This window comes from Plasmodium brasilianum, chromosome 3, assembly GCF_023973825.1.
Source record: "Plasmodium brasilianum strain Bolivian I chromosome 3, whole genome shotgun sequence".
Classification (NCBI taxonomy): Eukaryota; Apicomplexa; class Aconoidasida; order Haemosporida; family Plasmodiidae; genus Plasmodium; species Plasmodium brasilianum.
Window position 1 is genome coordinate 481898 of NC_090116.1, and position 20209 is coordinate 502106.

At 26.9% G+C, this 20209-nt stretch overlaps 4 protein-coding genes across 4 annotated transcripts; 1 reads left to right on the forward strand and 3 right to left on the reverse strand.

The window, feature by feature from the left end:
• Positions 1–114: 114 nt before the first annotated feature.
• Positions 115–7237, forward strand: MKS88_000898 (uncharacterized protein; the record flags this gene model as incomplete). The annotated part of the gene is made up of 5 exons (XM_067219542.1): positions 115–168; positions 412–3968; positions 4721–4736; positions 5365–6356; positions 6433–7237. The coding sequence occupies 5 exons, from the start codon at positions 115–117 to the stop codon at positions 7235–7237; spliced, it is 5424 nt and encodes a 1807-aa protein (XP_067075266.1).
• Positions 7238–8286: 1049 nt separating this feature from the next.
• MKS88_000899 (zinc finger Ran-binding domain-containing protein 2) lies at positions 8287–9997 on the reverse strand (the record flags this gene model as incomplete). The annotated part of the gene is made up of 4 exons (XM_067219543.1): positions 8287–8717; positions 8946–9218; positions 9450–9520; positions 9963–9997. The coding sequence occupies 4 exons, from the start codon at positions 9995–9997 to the stop codon at positions 8287–8289; spliced, it is 810 nt and encodes a 269-aa protein (XP_067075267.1).
• A 1719-nt stretch (positions 9998–11716) lies between these two features.
• Positions 11717–13864, reverse strand: MKS88_000900 (uncharacterized protein; the record flags this gene model as incomplete). The annotated part of the gene is made up of 3 exons (XM_067219544.1): positions 11717–11794; positions 11983–12205; positions 12636–13864. The coding sequence occupies 3 exons, from the start codon at positions 13862–13864 to the stop codon at positions 11717–11719; spliced, it is 1530 nt and encodes a 509-aa protein (XP_067075268.1).
• Positions 13865–15095: 1231 nt separating this feature from the next.
• On the reverse strand, positions 15096–16883 carry MKS88_000901 (flap endonuclease 1; the record flags this gene model as incomplete). Its single annotated transcript, XM_067219545.1, has 1 exon — positions 15096–16883. One exon carries the CDS (start codon positions 16881–16883, stop codon positions 15096–15098), a length of 1788 nt encoding a protein of 595 aa, XP_067075269.1.
• Positions 16884–20209: the final 3326 nt, after the last annotated feature.

The window sequence follows — 20209 nt, forward strand, 5'->3', positions numbered from 1 at the left end:
TTATATTTATTTGTGCATGTTCGATATTTATAAATTTTATGTGTACATGTTTGCATAATACGAACATACGAACATATCAACATATCAAAATACGTATATTCGTAGATGTTTCATATGCACGTAAAAATACCCCTACCGTTCATTTCTACACCTACGGATGTACCAACTGTAATATAAAAAAAAAAAAAAAATTTGGAAGATCCGTTATTCCAGTGTAATCCCTTTTTTTTATAATTTACATTTTTGAACTGAAAGCTTTAAGAGAAGAAGGTTTTCTCCAAATTTCTGGTTATGCATTATTTGTAAATGTCACAAAAAAAAAAAAAAAAAATATCGAATTGTGTCATATAATTTTATTCAAATTGAAGAAAAATTTTTTTTTTTTTTTTTCCCCTCTTTGTAAATCTCTAGCTAGCCAAAAGGATGTCATTATTTGATGGCATGTTAATAAAATCATTTGAAAGAAAAGAGGGGAAAAAATATTCAAATGAGAACAAAAAGAACTCTTCCAAAAAAGCAGATATTGGAAGAAATGATAATACTAAAAAAAATGATAGTAATACTAGTGAGTGTGATCCAGGTAAAGAAAAAAAAAAAAAAGACCCGTACCATGATTTGGTAGAGCTGTTACCCTCATATTACGTAAATAATCAATATGATCATAATATAAGTATAGACAGAGATGATAATATTAGCAGACAAGCAGTGGGGAATAATTTCAATCCAAGTGATAATAAAAATGCAACAAATATGAGTAGAAACTTTGAAGAGTTGAATGAAATTGATTCAGTTTCCTTTAACAGTGTATATTACGAAAATGAGAATAATGCATATAAATATCCTGACCATGTACATAATTATGACAATGAGAAAGATAGTAGTAACCGCTTACGAAATGAATCGAATGGACATAATTACGTTGGGATATGCAGAAGGAATAGCAACGAGTCCTCAATGGCCATTCTGGAAGATGACTTACGGAAAGAGGATCCGACTATGGCAAAAAGGAAGTACACCATCAGATCTTTTACAGATGAAGATAAAGTGGGAAAGGAAGGGGAAGAAGAAGAGGAAGAATATTTTACTCATAACGATAAAGAACAACTAAATGATATGTTAACCCGTATAGAAAAGGTGTTTAAGAATAATACTGGGCACTTTAATGTGAACGATGTTAAGGAAATTTTTGAAAAGTTATTTGAAAATAGGGTTAGGAAAAAGATGTTAATTACTTTATATTACTATATCTGTCATTCTTACATGAACAGGAAAATTCTGAATTTGAAGGAAGAGTACATCTGTGATATGTTAATATACAAGTTTTTATTAAATGTTCATAAAATAAGAAAGAAAAGAAAGAGATATAAAGAGCAAGAAAAAATTATGATAATAAACGAAAAGTTAGACGTTGCAGATGTGATACAAAATAAAATACACAAGTACAGTTCCGTGTTAATGCAAAATGAAAACTATATTACGCAAATGTTTGAAAAAAAGAAATATATTTATTCTATTAATAGGATGTTGAAAAATTATGTTCATAACATTTTGAACGTTATACTCCATAATATAATCATACTCAAAAAAAATAGAAAAAAAAATCAAAGGAAATATTTGGATGAAAAAAAAAAAGAATTACTCAATCAGGAGCTAAAAATAATAGAAAAAGAAAAGGAGGTAATCAAAGAAGAACAAGATATTCAAGAGAGAGAAAAAAAAATACAAAAAGAAAATGAGGATATATGCAAATCGGAAGAAGTCATTTCTGTAAAATATGATCAACAGATAAACAAAATTAATGAAGATATAAATCTCATGGATGTTAACATAAAAGAATTAGAAAAGAAAATTGAACTTATAAAAATAGAGAAATTGAACGCATTAAAAAGGAGAAATCAAATAGAAGGGGAAAAACAAATAGAGCTAGGGTTAGTTTTACAAAAGAAATCAAAAATACATACATCCATGAACTTTCTAAAAAACACACTTGAACTTGTAAATGAAAAGAAGACATTCATCATAAATGAAAAGGAAAGGATGAAAGAAGATTCAGCAATTTTGTGCACAATATACAAGAGATGGAATGAAAAATTTTTTTTAACTAATCAGTTAATATCAGCTCTGAGAAAGAGTATAGAAAGGTTTAGTAAAGATTATGACCATATGAGTATTTCAGATTGTCATAGTATTACTGTATCTACTACAAATGGAAACCCCCTTATAAGTGATGGTAAATCTGTCCAGCCAGTGGAACAACAAATACAGCAAGGAAAAAACGAAAACACAAATATTCAAATGGTAGAGTCTAACGTATCAGAAACGCAAAATATGGTTCCATACTATGAACAGAATGAAGGAAAATCAAAAGGAGCACAAAAGTATTACTCGTACGATAAGGGTCAAATAGTGGATAATGAACAAAATAACGATATACAAAATTTTGGAAAAATAAAAGAGAGGTGTAAAAATGTAGTCATTAATATTAACGTTTCTTATTCAATAAAAAAAATATATTTTTTAAAAAAAAAAATCCTTGAACTTGAAAAAGTTTGTAACTATGTAAAAGAAAAGAAGAAAAAACTTATGATTGATATAAATCAGTGTAACTGCGAATTAGACAATATAAATATTAAAAAAGAAAATTTAAAAAATAAAAAGAAGATTTTACTCAAAAGCAAAATGTTAAATGAAGTGAAAAACACTATTAACGAATTTGATGAATTATTAAAAACAGAAAATACCATTTTAAAGCAATTAGAAAACTCAAAAAATGACATGACTAGTTTGAAAAAGCAGTACCTTATCTATAAAGAAAAAAAAGAAAGAGTAAAAAAAAAATTATCTTTACAAGAAAGGAAGTTATTAAAAAGTGAAATGGAATATGTTGAACGTTTTTTAAGCTCAGTACAGCTTGATGAAAAAATCAAATGGCAGTTTATCGAAAGCAATGATTTAACAAAAACAAGCCAAAATTGTATGATCGTAAAAGAGGGAGAAGCCGAACAGGAGAGAAACAATGAAGAGATAAGGAACATGGTAAAAGTAGATAGCTCTTGTGGAAAAGAGGAAAAAGTAAAAGACTGCGTTGCACAAATTAGGTGCTATAAAAACGGAGAAGAAATGAATGCAAGGAGAAAAGAAGAGAATAGTGGGGATAAGGAAAATTTTTTATTTTCTGAAGATTCAGATGACACAGAGAAGGAGAGAAATTTAAGGCAAGACGTGAAGAGTTTGTTGCACGAATTGGAGAACGGCAGTTCGGGGTCTGAAAAGGAGGAAATTTCAAATGACGAAAAGGAAGATGTGGAAGTAGAAATAGACAAAGATAATGAAAATGTTGGGGGAGTAGAAAGCGGCAAAGGGAGCGATGATGATGGCGAACTAGACACTGACGAAGCAAAAAATAGTGAAAATAAAAATACAGAATCTCAAAGTAGTCAAGATGAACGCGGAGAAGGAGAAAAGGAAGGAGAAGAAGAACAACAACAACAACAACAAAGCGGTCATTCTGAAGGTGAACAAAAAGATAAAGTTGGAACAGATGAATCATGTACATGCCAACAAAAATATAAAAAAAAAAATATATTATCAGAAGAAAATAGCAACAATCAGTCGATGAAAAACCAGCCAGTCCAAATAACATATGATACTGACAGTATTATAATTAACAATGACCCCCGTTTAAGTGGAAATTACGATGAACTTTTGAATGTAATGAAAAAATTAAAAGAGGGAAAAAGTGATATCTTCGAAAAGATATTAGAAAGATATAAAACCATATATAGCGTAAATGAAAATATAGACTATAACATGTTAGAACAAGAAATTACAAACTTTTATAATGATGTAGTGAAAGAAGAAAATATTTTAAAAACTAAAAAGTTAAGTATAATAAAAAAAAAAAAAAATTTATTAAAAAAGTACTACTCATACACGTCAGATAATAGTGACGAGGAGGAGTTAAACATGTAAATTTTGTTGAAGATATGTGTAGCAAAAATTAAAAATTGTAGTTAACTGTGTAAAACAAATGTTTACGCTCGCTCATTACATAAATAATTAACATTTCAGTTGTTTAATGAAAAGCATATTTTTATTTTAAAAAATGTGAAAAAGAAAAAGTTGTACGAAGTTTTTTCCCCATTTATATATAAAACTCGCAAAATAGCAAATTTTTAAAATCCGTTTATTTCCCTTTGGTGAGGAGGGATTTAACAAAAATATGTTTTTAAAATGATTACGAATAAAATGCACAATATTTTTTCCCTTTTTTTTAAATTATCATTTTGGGCTTTTCTTCTCCCCTTTTGATGTTTTTCTGTCTATCCTTACGTCTGACTTACTGCAATACTGCCATACAGCTATAATACTGTTCTTTTTTCCTTTTACCTTTTTCTTTTTTCTCTTTTTTTTTTTTTTTGTTGTTGTTATCAGATGTCTGGGCATTTAAAAAATTTTTATTATGAAACTCTCTTCATTTTAACATTCCGGGTGTGCATTTTTTTTGTGAATATTGGCGAAAAAGAAAGAGGAACGTACCTCTTAATATACGTTTCATTCGTTTGCGCTGCATATATATATATAAGTATTACATGTGTATGTTTATGCTGCGTTTACTTACGTATTTGCTTATGTATTTATTTGTTTATTTACTTATCATTTACCTACACATTTACCTAATAAATTTTTTTTTTTTTTTTTTTTTTTTTTGTGCATGCAGAACTCTCGCACGTTATGTGCGAATTTGATTAACGATTTTTTTTTTGTAATTTAGCTAAATAAAAAAAAAAAAAAAATTAAAGGTGTTATATTATGTCCATTTGGAGAAATACCTATTTAGTACTAAGATGTAGTAATTAGTGCCAGGGTATATGTACATACTCTTAGTTGATACGCACTCTTAGAAGATACATACGTACCCCCGAGAGAGACACGTATTCACTCCTAAGAAAGACATATATGTGCGCCTTTGAAATTATATTTCTTTGCCTTTTTCTCATATAAATTTACTCCTTTTTTTTTAAGACCACAATATATTTAATTATTAAGCCACTGATATGCCTGTTCGATGGCGCAAAAACTGAATACAATTCTTTGCTATTCCTAGCGATTTTACGAGTATCGTACTTTTCTCACTTGACCCACAGCTTATTATTCTATTTTATTTTATATACTCTTTTCATTTTATCATTATATCACTTTAACTTTTTATATTATATTATTACTTAATTTTTATTTTATATTATTACTTAATTTTTTTTTTATTTTTTTATTTTTTTTTTTTTTTTTTTTTTTTTTTTTTTTTTTTTTTTTTTTTTTTTTTTTTTTTTTTTTTTTTTATTTTCCTTTTTGAACATGCTTTAGTATAGTAGAATGTCTACGAACAAACTAAAAAGTAGCACGCTGCTTAAGATAGAAAGCAAGAATGTAGAGAGAGAAAAAAAAAAAATTAATAATAACAGTATTAGTAATAATAATAAAAGTAGTAGTAGTAATAATAAAAGTAGTAGTAGTAATAATAAAAGTAGTAGTAGTAGTAATAATAATAATAATAATAACAGTATTAGTAATAATAATAATAATAACAGTATTAGTAATAATAATAATAATAATAGTAATAGTAATAGTAGTAGTAATAACGATAATAGTAGTAATAATAATAAAATAGATAACAATAATAACAATGGAAGCAATAATAGCTTGAGAAAACATGTTAGTCTTAAAATAGTCAGGAAAAAAATAGACAATGCCCATGCTGATAAAAATGTAGTAGTGGCACAGGGTACCTTGAGAGAGGAAAACGCGAAAATTATAAAAAACAAAATTTTAAAAAAGGTGCAGGATGCAAGTGATGTTGTTGATTGTTTATCCTCCTCAAAAATAAGTAATGATGAAAACAAAAAGACAGTTTTTAAAAAGGGTGTCCATAAATTGAACACACGAAAAGATGAAACTAATGATACTGACGATGAAGATGATAATGAGAATGGTATTAATAATAACGACAATGCAGATGGAAATACAAACAGTAACAGTAAAACCACGACTACTAAAAAAATAATAAGGATAAAGAAACCGAAAGAGCAAGTAATAAACAAACATAGTCCCTTAAATAATTTCAACGAACTAAATGCTGCAAATGCTGAGCATGTGGGAGAACAGTATTACAACTCGAATGAGAAAAGCGTAAAAATGGAAGATTCGGAAAACGAAATTCTCAATTCGATTATAGAGAAAAAGAGTTTTCTCATTACAGATCAGCCGAATGATGTTAAAAAAAAAAAAAAAAATTATCGTAAAAAAAGTGCCTATCACGGAGAAGTCAAAAGTGGGGGGAAAAATGGAGGAAAATGCAGGTTACAAAGCAGATGACAAACAGGACGACAAATGCGCTTACAGTATCCTCTACAAAACAAGCTCCCCTTCAAGCAGGATTAGCAACATTGGAAGAAAAAACACGAGTAGCTCTGCTGGCAAGAATTTCGAAAAGGCGAACAACGAAATAGGGATGAATAAAGCAAAATTAGACGAGTTAATGAAGACACACGAAAGTGAAATAAGTAACATAAAGAAGGAGAAGAAAATACAGGAGGAAAAGCTAAGTATATATATTCAAAATTTGAATGATGAAATGTACAACTTAAACAATAAACTAAATGATGAACTAAAAGAAAAATACAAAATGGAAGAAATGAATGAATATTTAAAAACTGCCAAATCGGGATTAGAAGAAAAAGTAAATACATTACAAAAAAAAATTGATGAATCGAATGAGTTGTATAGTTTACTTAATGAAAAATTTGTAACATTAGAGGAAGAAAATAAATTGCTATTAGAGCGAGATGAAGAAAATAATTTAAAAGTTCAAAATTTGGAGGAGGAAAAAACAAAATTAGAAAAAAAATTAGAAGAAAAAAATATTTTAATAAAGAAAAAAGACGAAACTATAAATAAGTACAATAACGAAATTGAAAATTATAAAAATGTGCTAAAAAGTAAGGGAGAAATGATCTTATTAAACAACAGTTCATCCACAATAGTAGATAAGAATTCAGCCGAAAGAAACAGCCAAAAAGAATATATAAATAAATTAACAAAGGAAAAAAAAGAATTAACATATGCTTTTAAAAAACAGCTCGATCTAATTGTTATATTAAAAAAACAAATCAACCTTTTGGAAAATAATAAAATTCTTAACATAACTTCGAATGAATTTAAGAAAATTCTCCAAGATTAGCAAAAAATAAAACAAAACAAAACAAAACAAAAACCTTTTAACGCTACTGTTTTTGTTGAACGACACTTTTGATGTTGCTTAGGCTAGCAAAAAAAAAAAAAAAAAAAAAAAAAAAAAAAAGAAAGAAAGAAAGAAAGAAAGAAACAAAGAAACAAAGAAACAAAGAAACAAACAAAGAAGCAAAGAAAGAAACAAAAATAAAAATAAAAATAAAAATATTAACGCTAAACCTTAATCCAAACCCGAACTATTATAAGCTCCATCACTTTTATAATTTCCTGGAAAAATCCCAACAAGCAACGTTTATTTTAAAGATATTGTAAAGTGTATATATAAATGCATTTTTAAGTTGTAACTATGAGCATATATTATAATCACCACTCAGTACATTCTGCCCATTCCGCAAATTCTGTCCTTTTTCATCGAATAATTTATTATATTAACAACTTAACTGAGAATATATAAGGTCTAATACTGAAAAAAAAAAATTTTTTTCTTTTTATTTATAACGTTAAAATAAACAATTAAAAAGAAGAAAAAAAAATAACAAATATTGTTGTTTTCCATTTTAAAAATAAAAAAAAAATAATAATAGAAAATATGAACATATATGAGCAACTCTAATAGAAGTACAAGGGTGCTTACACACATATATACACGTAAAAAATGTGGATATCGAAGGTAAACAGATGAACACAAAAAATTAAATTGGTTTACACATATAAACTGCTGCATGCCGCATGCTACATCTAACATCATATTCAGATATAGCGTTACATTTTATCCATTCAAAATATCAAAAAAAAAAAAAAAAATTACATACTATATATCAAATATTATATATTAAATTAAAAATGTTCTCCTTATTGCATACTCTTTATAAAGAGAAGAACGTTTTCATTTTAATCCTCATCCAGCGAGATATGTTTCCTTTTAGTTTGAAAATACCCTTTCCGCATTTTGATTGTAACAACATCATACATATGTGACCTTTTCTTTATTTTATTTTATTTTATTTTTTTAACTGTTCCTCACTCGGATGTACCAACTTAATCCTTTCTATACTTTTTTCTATCGTAATCACCTCGCCTTTCGTTACTTCTGTTTTCGTAGAAATCGGCTCTGTCCTGATTCCTCCTTTCATTGTACCTGCTATCACTGCGTTTGCCGTCAATATATCTGCCATCATTGTACCTGCCTTCACTGTGTTTTCCGCCATCATATCTATCCCCACTGTTATAGCTTCTATCTCCTTTTTTTTCATAATCAGCTTTTCTGTCATAGTACTTTTTACTATCCCCTACTCCATTACTTCTTTTGACACAATTTGACGAAACACTTCTAGATCGTGGGTTTTCAAAATGCTTGTTTTTGTATGTAATATTTTTATATATAGTGTTGTCTTTATTATTGATATGATAACTACTGTGTCTTACATCACTTTCTTCAAAATTGATATTTGCATTTTTATCTCCATTCTCTACAAAAAGTGTTAAGCATATATATAATAATGGAAAGTATTATATATTTACACTATGTAAATATGCACACATGCAGGCTGATTTCATATACGCACATAACGTACTAACGCACTGATAAACTTATACACTAATACGATGACAAGCTGAAAAACTGATAAACCGATACACTGATTATTACATGCCTAAGTGAATGTCAGACAAGTGTATATAAATGTAAAAAGCTTAACCGATAATTTTTCTTTTTTTTTTCCTGCCGAATTCGTCATATTCTTCATCCTCAGAGTCATGAACTCTTTTTTCATTACTTCCTTGAATATCATAATGCCCTCCTCCTTTTCCTGTTCTTACTTCTTTATTACTTTTAAATTCGCTTAATTTTTTTGTAAATCTACTTTTACCACATATATTACATTTTTCTCTCTTAGCCCAATTTATATTGCCGCAGTCATCACATTTCCAGTCATTGGACTTAAAAAATACCTGCTTGAAATTTTTTTTTACTAGTAATAGAGGGGAGGGGAGAGGAGAAAGAATGATATGAAGAAAAGTGGGGTGTAACAACAAAGAGGGTGTTTAAAATAAGACGTATTTATACGTGTGCACATATACATACATGACTATATACATATACATATATATATATATATATATATATACATATGTGCACATACACATAGTATAAAATGAAACACCCCTTCTTCACACACTTGTTGCGCAAGAAAAAACCTCACTTGAACATTTCGGCCTAACTCTATTACATCGATTACAGTGCGTTCTTTTCGAAAAGTTAACATTTCGACAGCTTTAAAAATAATGTTTATTAAATTTTTTAAAAAATTATGGAGTACTATATAACGCACATAAGCGGTACATATTGAAGTGTACATATATATATGTATGTGTGTATATATATATATATATATGCATACGTATATATGTTTGTATGTGCACATGTATCTATATATGGACTAATGTACTACTTAATGAGCATTCTCTTATTATTCTCTTTTCTTTTTCAACGTATTTAAAAACACACGCGCCTTTTTATAATTATGTAAAGAATATGTACAATAATAAATCAAGAAAGGACAAAACAAAAAAAAAAAAAAAAAAAAAAAAAAAAAAGGTAAAAAGGTAAAATAAGAATAAAAAGCAAGGAGAATAAAAAAGAAAAAAAATATAAATGAGAATACGGAAGAATAAAAATACGAACGTACGAACAAAACAGAAAAAAACAATTTTACTTTTCATCTGAGCATGTCCAATCTCCCGTTTGCATCTTGTCTGTAAGAAGTTGAAAAAGAGAAGTAACAAATAAATTCCCCCATAATAAAATATACATGAATTTATATTTTTGTGTTGCACAAAAAAGCTATTGTCACATGACCAAATACAAACAAGCATATATATACATATATACATATATGAACAAAGAAATAAAATGTATGACAAGCTAACAAAAGCCTAATTCATACATTCGTCTCATTGCATAATTGAAGAAATATATGATCATATATAATAAGGAAGAACGACATTCTACTATTCTAAAAGCACATATTATAAAAACTGTTCACTTTCATACAATTTCAGTAATTCACCAACCTATATGTTTGTGATTTTCCATATTACAATATAGCCTTTTATGTATATATTATGTATGTGCTATCCTTGATTTATTCTTTTTTAATTTTTCTGTATTTACTTTATTTGGCAGAAATAGTTATTTATTTTTTTTTTTTTTTTTTTTTTTCCTTTTTAGCTTAATAATATTCAAAGAGTATAACATTCGGACTCAATGGCTTCACATTCCATATATATATATATATGTATGTATATGTACGTATGGATATATATATAGATATATATATACACATATCAATTCACTTCATCCCTTTAGAGTTATAACATAAACGTTAACTACTCATTTTAGCCTTTAAAGCATATTTCATTAATTAAAAGACTAATATATCATATGTATTTATTTTTTTTTTACACTTAAAACGTTTTTTTTTTTTTTTTTTTACTTTTTTTTTTTTTTTTTTTTTTTTTTTTTTTGTATTTCATCAATGAACACTTGAAGATTGTTTAATTATTGGCTATTAATAGCATAATTGTTATTTTCGTACAAACGTTTAACCACTGATATTTACGCATTGTCGTCATATAGCCCTTCCATTATTTATATACTAAAAAAAATTATTCTAACTAGTTCGCAAAAGCTGCTTATGCTATGTATACATGTATGCATAGATAATATATAAATACATATATACTTACATATATACGTATATAAATATATACCGAATGATGGTAAGTTATGTTTTATTTAATGTTAATAGTTGATATAATGTTTTTGCTTTCCTATTTTTGCTGAAAAGATTTCATATAACTTGTTAGCAGCTTTACATATTTTTCCTTTCATTGCTTTAAAAAATATAAAAAAAAGGAATTAATTTATTTTAAAATTTTTACCAGTATTTTATGCGAATGATAAAATGTACGAAAAATGTACGAAAAATGTACGAAAAGTGTACGAAAAATGTACGAAAAATGTACGAAAAATGTACGAAAAATGTGCGAAAAATGTACGAAAAATGTACGAAAAATGTACAAAAAATGTACGAAAAATGTATGAAAAATATGAGAAAAATTTAAAATATATAAAAAATAAATTAAAAATTTATAAAAATTTTTCTAATTTTTCCTAATTGTGCAAGCACATATGTTATAAAAAAAAAAAAAAAAAAAAGGGGAGAAATTATTAATCCTTAATATATACAATTTTAAATTAAAACTTAATTCTTGTGATCTCATTTTGTTTAATTTGTTCCCATTAAATATCGTATATGCCAAATGTGCCCGTTCGCACGTTCAAACGGGCATTTATGCATATACACATGCTTGCCATAATATAAAATTAAATTCCTCTAAATGATGTGCAGCATTTCCACTGAAAAAACGGCCCTTTTAGCGAAAAATGGACATTCATTTTATGGATTTATTTTTTTTTCTGAACAGTGTTATATATGTTTTCACCAACACCCGTTAAGTCAAATTCTGCGTCATTGTCTTTAACCTAAAGAAAATAATATATAACCAGATGAACAAAATAAAATAATAATAAGATTAAAATGTACAGTAAAGACACATTTCAAAAAAAATGAATAACGTTAGCAAGAAGTTTATATATACATACATATATAATATATAAAAATATGTATATATGTTCATACATATATTCACTCATATGCCTCGTATATTTACCTGTAAATTTTTCTTCTTTACATATCTGGTAATATACAAATTAGACCCTTTAACAGGCTTCAAACTAAATGAATGCTTACTTAACATTTTTTTTTTGGACAAATGCAAGTTCCTTTCATTCTGTTCCCTAAGCAGTTGTAAATCAACAACTTCTCCTTTTAAGTAATCGCAAAGAGTGTTATTGTAGTAATGCATGTATCTGTCCTTCCAGTAAAAGTATAACCTTCGAAGGGAGAGGGGAGAAAAAAGGGCCCACGTGTATGTATACATGCATGCATAGCTATATATGTACGTGGGTATGTATATCTGTATATGTCTATACATATGTATGTATGTATGTATGTATGTATGTATGTATGTATGTATGTATGTATGTATGTATGTATGTATGTATGTATGTATGTATGTATGTATGTATGTATGTATGTACGTATGTATGTATGTATGTATGTATGTATGTATGTATGTATGTATGTATGTATGTATGTATGTATGTACGTATGTATGTATGTACGTATGTGTGTATGTATGTATGTTTATCTATATGTGCATGAATTTGTGCTTGGTGAGCTCGTTATCCTTTTTTGGCTTATTTGTTAAGATACGTGCGAGTCCATTTCCTAAATATGGAACGAGGGAATAAGAGATTGTACTCTGTTTGATCGTCGTCCAAATTATCTTCTTGAATCGCGTTTTTGTCGTCATAATTTACATACACATTATCTGAGTAATCGATATTAAGCTTATCTAATAACTGTTTTCTACTTTTTATTAATTTCCGTTTAGATACCTTCGACGCATAAAGCATAATTTTGTTTTTATTATTTTCCCATTCATTTAAATGTTCACTTTTATGATTCTTATAATTTAAATATAATGCATCTAATGTGTCCCAGTCAACTCCATAACTTGAACTATAACACCATAAATTTTGTAATCTTGTTTTATTTATTTCCATATTTCTTTTATCACATTCAAAATGTTCACTCGCATTTACATCTTTTCTTTTTCTTAATACAAATGGTTGTATGCGATGGTTGTACACGAGTGGGTTAGGCCATAAAACATTCCTGTCGGGATAATTAAAATTTTTAAACTCTGAATTCAAATAGTATATATCGTAATTCGGTACATCCGCTGCTTCCCCATTAGCCTTTTCCCCATCTTTTTCTGTTCCTTCTTCCCCTTCCCCATTTAGCCAATTATCAGGAGCATTTTTTTCACATTCCTCAAACATGTTATTGATCACATTTTTTACATCACTTTTTTTCATATTTCTCGGACTGGAGCATTTTATTTTTATTTTTATGTTCATGTGTTCCTTCTTAATAAACTTCAAAAGATCCTCTGGGCAATCATATGTATCGTCGTTATCATCGTAAATCTCGTAGAACGATTTTGCGTATTTGTCATCCTCATCATTATCGTCATCTTGCTCCTCCGTAACTTCATCGTTGTTTTTATGCACATCCTGCTTATCTTCCCCTTTTTCTATTTCAAATGATGTTACCTCCCCTATCTTGTTTTCTCTGTTAATTTCTTTAGCATTACTATTGTCATTAAGTTCTTCCCCTTCTATTTCTTCACATACGTGATCTCCTACATCCACTTGCTTCTTCTTTTCATCACTATTTTGTCTTATACCTAGCACTACATGCCCATTTTCATCGTTTGCACTTTTTGCTAAGCTTGAAAAGGTCGCTCCATTCGTTTCATTCCCCCTGTTCAGCCCATTATACCCATAAAAAAAAGATTCATTATTTTTGTCTTTTCCTTTTCTTAATGTATTTTGTAAAATTATTTCTCTACTTTTTTTATAAAAAGAAAAATGTTTTACATTTTTAAAAAGAAGAAAACAACCCTTTCTTTTTATAAAATTCATTTAAAAGGTTTATGTTTATACGTTATTATAATAAAACAGAATTTATACACAAATGTACATCGGAACGATTACATTCATCATTTGCCTTAAAAGTAAATTTAAATCATTTTTTTACTAGTTGAACCGTTATTCCACTAAAAAAGGAGAAATTAACATACATGTTCGTATACTCGTGGATACCAATGCATATGGCAAAAGGGACAAAACGTACGAAAAAAAAAAAAAAGTATGTGAAAAGAGAAAACTTTACTAAATTTGAGGAATGTAAACAACTGCAGTATTCTCACTAGAAAATGGGGAAAAATACTCTACAATATATATACATATATATGTATGTATGTATGTATGTATATATATATATATATATATATATATGTGTGATTAAACTGAGAAAACTCCTGACAATTCGTCAGCTACGAAGAACATATACAGACCAATCTGAATTTTAAAAAATAAAAATACTGTACTGAATACACAAATGTTTAGTACTACGTTTTGTGAGAAACTTCAAAATAAGGAAAGTGCATATTTCTATATTGCAATTTTAATAAGCTTTTAATGTAAAATATGTAAATGTTTTTTGATTTTAAAAAAAAGAAAGAAAAATGAGGAAGAACAAAAATGAAGAAGAAAAATAAAGAAAAATATCAATTGTTTAAAAAAATACAGAAAAACTGTAATAAATGCCAGTTTCATTTTTCTGTGTTTTTTTTTTTTTTTTTTTCTTTTCATTCCTTTGTTTTTATTTTTTACTCCTTTCCAAAAGTTAATATATTTACTATGACGGTACTAACATTTGATAATGAAGAAATAGCTACTTAATAATTCAATATTTTAGCATATTTATTATTATGTGTATTCGAAAAAAAAGACCGCGCATAAAACATTAAATTAAAGGAATAACGAAATTATTTAGGTAAAATGTAATTAAAACACGGATCAAATAAAATGTACAAATTTCATTTGTGTAAATACGACGGAGGATATGAAAGTAGTTACCCAAAAAAAAAAAAAAAAAAAAAAAAGCAAGGTAAAAAAGATGTTACTAAAAAATTGATAAGCATATACATATATATATATATATGTATATGTATGAATATGTGATTATGTGAATATTTATATGACCATATACACACACATGCATGTGTACATATATGTAACACTGTGTGTGCGCACATGCAGAAATGTGGAGGAGGGATAGACTTATTCGGTACTCTTTAAAAACATCCCTTCAGCATTTTTGAGCGGATTTCCTCTTCTTAACTTTAGTAACATTCTTTGGACAAAAGGGTAACAAAAATAAATTATTTTTTTTTTTTATTTCAGTAGCATCTTTATCATTATTACTATTTACAGAAACAATGTTCACGTCGAACAAGTTGTTACTAACTAAATTACTGCTACTGTTCATTGGGCCTACACTATTTACATTGTTTCTATTAGTGCTTAGATTATTGCTGTCACTACATAGATGGTTACTACCACTATGCAGTGTAACACTACTACTTAAATGCGTGTTGATATTCAAAATATCATTATCTTTTTCCGAACAATTAATATCTTTTCTATCGCTCTTTCTTACGTTGTGTTCTGCGTGTTCACTTTTTATATTACCTGATTCGGAGTCCGTTTTTTCATCGAAAAAATTTGGGCGTGGGTTAATTTCCAAATCCTCTTCTTCTTCCGCTTCATCCGCTTCATGGTGATTTTGTTTCAATTTTTCACTTGATTTTTCCTCATTTCCTTCCTTTTTTATTTTCCCTTTTTGTTGCACCTCCTTTTTAACAGTCTTATCATAATTCCCTGATGTATCCGTTTTTTGCTTCCTATTAAGCCGAGTCGGATTAGACCCTGTGGTGTTATCCCTTTTTTTCCCCTTTCGTTTTGGCATTAACTCCTTTTGAGTCTCTTCTATAATTAATTTCGTGCTCTTTTTGGTACAAGCAGTGAAAAAGTTATCAAGACGTCTTTGCGTTGTTACCTTTCGAGCCTTTAATAGTCTATTAATATAATTGGTTACTCGTACTTCATTAAAATTATAATCTTTAATTAAAAAAGTTTTTAACTCTTCAATATTTGGTTCATTCCAATCTATTTTAACTTCTTCTTTTGCTAATACTTTAGGGTTAATAAAAGACTCTCTAGCTTCTACATATCTAAAATTTGAAGGTACTTGATATTTATTTTGATCAATATTCTCAATAATTTGCTCAATACATTTATATTCCTTTATAAGATTATAAGCAGTTTTGGATCCAATTCCTTTAATTGTATCACAGTAATCACATCCACATAATATACAAAAATCTATAAACTCATTCATTGTTAAATTTAAACCTTTTAATACTTGATCTAAATTTATTTCTGTTAATATATATCCTCTTTTACTTGAATTTTTATTTTTATTTTGACTTGAAGATGCATTAGCATTTAAATTTCTAATTAAAATTTTTGTTCCAAAAACTAAAGCATCAGCATCTTCTGTTGCAGTTGCATGTGCCATATCATATTTTGTCAAAAATGCACATTGCGATTCTGCTTCACATGGTGCTTCAATAACAGGTATTCCCATTAATGTTAATAATCTTTTTGCTTCTTCATTTTGCTTTTTTGTAACTCGTACAGTTCTTCCACTTTGTTTTTTTATTTCTTCTAAATTTCCTTCTTCTTTTGCTTTTTTTAACAACTCTTCTGCTTTTTGTCTTTTCTCTCCTCTTTTTTCTAACTCAGAACCTTTTAATTCTGGTGGAGCTCCATCAAAAACGTATATTGGCTTTAAACCATTTTCCATTAATTTTATACTCCTTGACATTAGTCCAGATATGTGTGAAGTGGTTTCACCTGATTCATTAGTCAAATTTCCATATTGTTCAGAATCCCTAATAGCTATTATAAATTGATATAAAGACATCGAAGCATCAATTGCTATTATTCTTCCCATCAAATTCTCAATTTTTATTTCTTTAATTGCATTGGGAGCTGCATCCGCAATAAATTTTGTTAACCCTTTTATTCCCATTTAAAAAAATAAATAAATAAACAGTGGTTGGAAGGTTTGGGTAATATTTCGCTATATATTATGTTGTATAGTGCTATATATTCCTCTATTTTGCAGCTTTCCTATGTTTTGTAATGTTCCGCTATTTTACATTACGCTTAATCGCTATTCTTTATATTTTAATGCTATCGTTCGTGTCACCACTTTTCTCTACACTTTGGTGTATTTTACTAGCGTTATTTTAATTTTCATTTAATGAAAAGAAGAGAAACTTCGATCAGTATAAACTAAAATAGCTTTACATCGTTTTATTAAACTTTTGCATAAAATTATTTTTTTATTTCTCCTTCTCCCTATATTTGCACAAAAAGAACTATATTATATTTGAAGATTTAAAATATATCATAAAATATTGTTCTTGTTTTTGAACTCATATTTGTGCTAAATACGCTTATAATTTTTAATTATACATGTATATTTGCATACACAATTTTTCTATTAAAATGTTATCCCACAAAAAAAATGATTATCGAATATAAGAAAAAGTAAATGAAATAATGCAGCAATGCTGTTTTTTTTTTTTTTTTTTTTTTCTTCCTGTCGAACGTATAACAGGGATAAAAATGTGCACAAATATACTTGTATTATTGTATACATAAATATATATATCATATATATATATATATATATAATATATATGTAAGTATATTTGTGTACATATATGTATGTGTATAATGTACACATATTATGGCCAATGTTTATCCTTCAATATATGTAGCTATAAACATATATTTACAAATAATTTTCCTTAAGTTGTTGTTTTTAATTATTCTTTTTTCATCCCAATTATTAGCTTCAATTTATGGCTTTAATTAAAAATGGCAATTTAGGAGAGTTTTTTTTTTTTTTTTTTTTTTTTTTTGTTTTTCCCCTTTTTTACTTATATTGCATGAAAGTGCAGTGTAATAACTTTATTTTGTTGATTTAGACAGTATATAATCAATATATATACTGTATCATTTAAAAAAAAGAATACTATTTTTTTTACTATTGTGTGTATAATAAAAAGGGGGGTAAATAAAAAAGAAGTTCCTTTTACATTAACATAAACATGAAATACAGAATGAAGGTACATCCTTTCTATTTCTCCTTTTCAATTTTTTTTTCCCAATTTTTTGTTTGTGTATATTTAATAATATTTATACTATCTTTCTTTAAATTATACTTTTTTTTTTTTATTTTTGTTTCTTATTTTACCTATACATTAATTTAAAATCCTTGTGCGCAAAAGTAATATAAAATTATTTTTTTCCTTAAGCATAGTAAGATTACCCACGCAGTAAAGTCTGTTGTAAAAAAAGCTCATATCTAGTTTTAAAAAAGAGTTTTTATGAAAACTAAAAAATAAAGCAATAACAAACCATTATTGTTTTGAACGTTTACAGAAAGATACAGTATTACAAAGTACTGTATTTTGATGATTTAAAACAAATTCTTTCCAGTGGGACGTTTTTATTTTTGTTCGTTGTAATAATTTTTTATATTTAGTAATAATAATAATAATAATAATAATAATAATAATAATATATGTAATATATTTTGGAATGTTACCATATTTCTTATTTTCTTTATATTACTTTATTTTACTTTAATTTTCGGTAATTTACGTTATTTCACTTTATTTTACCTTAATTTTTTTGAACTTCCTTTTTTTTTTCTCCTGTTTTTTTTTTTTTTTTAAAGAACACAGCATGCATATCTTTAACCCTACAACACACATATCACATTTTTATTTGAACATATGTACATAATTTTTTTTTTTTTCTATACAAGAAATAAATTAAAAATAGGGTTAAGAATTTCGCTTTATTACAACTATTTACCTACATTTTTTCAAATTAAAATGTACTTAAAAAAAGGGACCATCATAGTTATTAAGGCGAATGTGACTTCCTTTTCAAAATGTCAACATATATGCACATATATACCTTGTGTTGTTTGATGATTGTTCATCATTTTGATTAGACAAAAAAAGGAGTACTCATAATGCAACACTCGTTAGATAATGCTAGTTAAATAAAAAACTGCTTTAAAAATGTACAATTATTTGAACTTCATGAAAAAACAAAAAAAAAAAAAAAAAAACTGAAGTTTACGAATATTTAATCATGTATAAATATTATAATATCATATTGTAGCTTTTTTCTTGTTTAAAAAGCTTTTTATGTATATTTATGGCCTATTTGGTGTTGTTTCTTTTTTCACAAGTAAAAAGACGTATAAAAAGAACTACACACGAAACCTCAGGCTCACTATGCATAAACTCTCCTTATATCTCACATGTAACAACGGAAAATGTGCGAAATGAGTGCGAGATACTCGAAAGATATTGTGCGAAAATGGTACATACATATTTATAAAAAATAAAAAGACGTAAGCAGAAAAGCGCAAAAATATAAATACATAAAATTACAAAATCATACAGTCACAAAAGCCAAAAAAAAAATAAACAAAAAAGACAAAAAAAAAACAAACAAAAAAGACGAAAAAAAACAAACAAAAAAGACGAAAAAAGTTGCGTAGATTAAAATATGCTAACTATATTAATTGTGTATTATTTAAAATTCAAATCATCTTTTTTCATTTTCATTTTCATTTACTTGTCTTTAATTTTTGAGTATAATAAAATAGCTAGCTTTTTTTTTATTTTTTGGCTCAAGAATATCAAATTGACTAGCGATTTAAGGAGTTGAGAAAAAAAAAAAAAAAAAAAAAAACTCCTTAAATTATAATAACGGTAAAATTAGTAACTACTATATTTACTTATTTCACACAATTTTTCGCTTTGATTTCTTCTGTTAAAAACATATACATATATTTGGAACCCCACTTTTTGAAGTAACCCGTTGTTTCTCTTTTGCGCGCATACATGCTGCATGTGTTAATAAATATTTATTATAATTGTGTGAAACCAACCAAAAAAAAAGTAAAATAAAATACAATAAAATGTAATAAAATTCAACAAAATAAAACAAAACAAAATTAAAATAGCTCATACTGAATCTGGTTAAGTATGAATCATCAAACTTTAATACCAGGAATATTTATATGCATAACGCACACCATCAGCTGGTTGTAAATTCGCTTTTTAATTTTATTTTAAAACGAACCTTCTTGTTATTTATATGTACGTATATAAATAAATATATATCAATATATATATACATATATATAACTACAAATATAATATATTTTTTTTTTTTTTTCAAACTTATTTTTATTTAATTTAAAAAGTTGCAAATATAATTTCGTATATTACTGAATTCACAAATATTTTAAAAATGAAA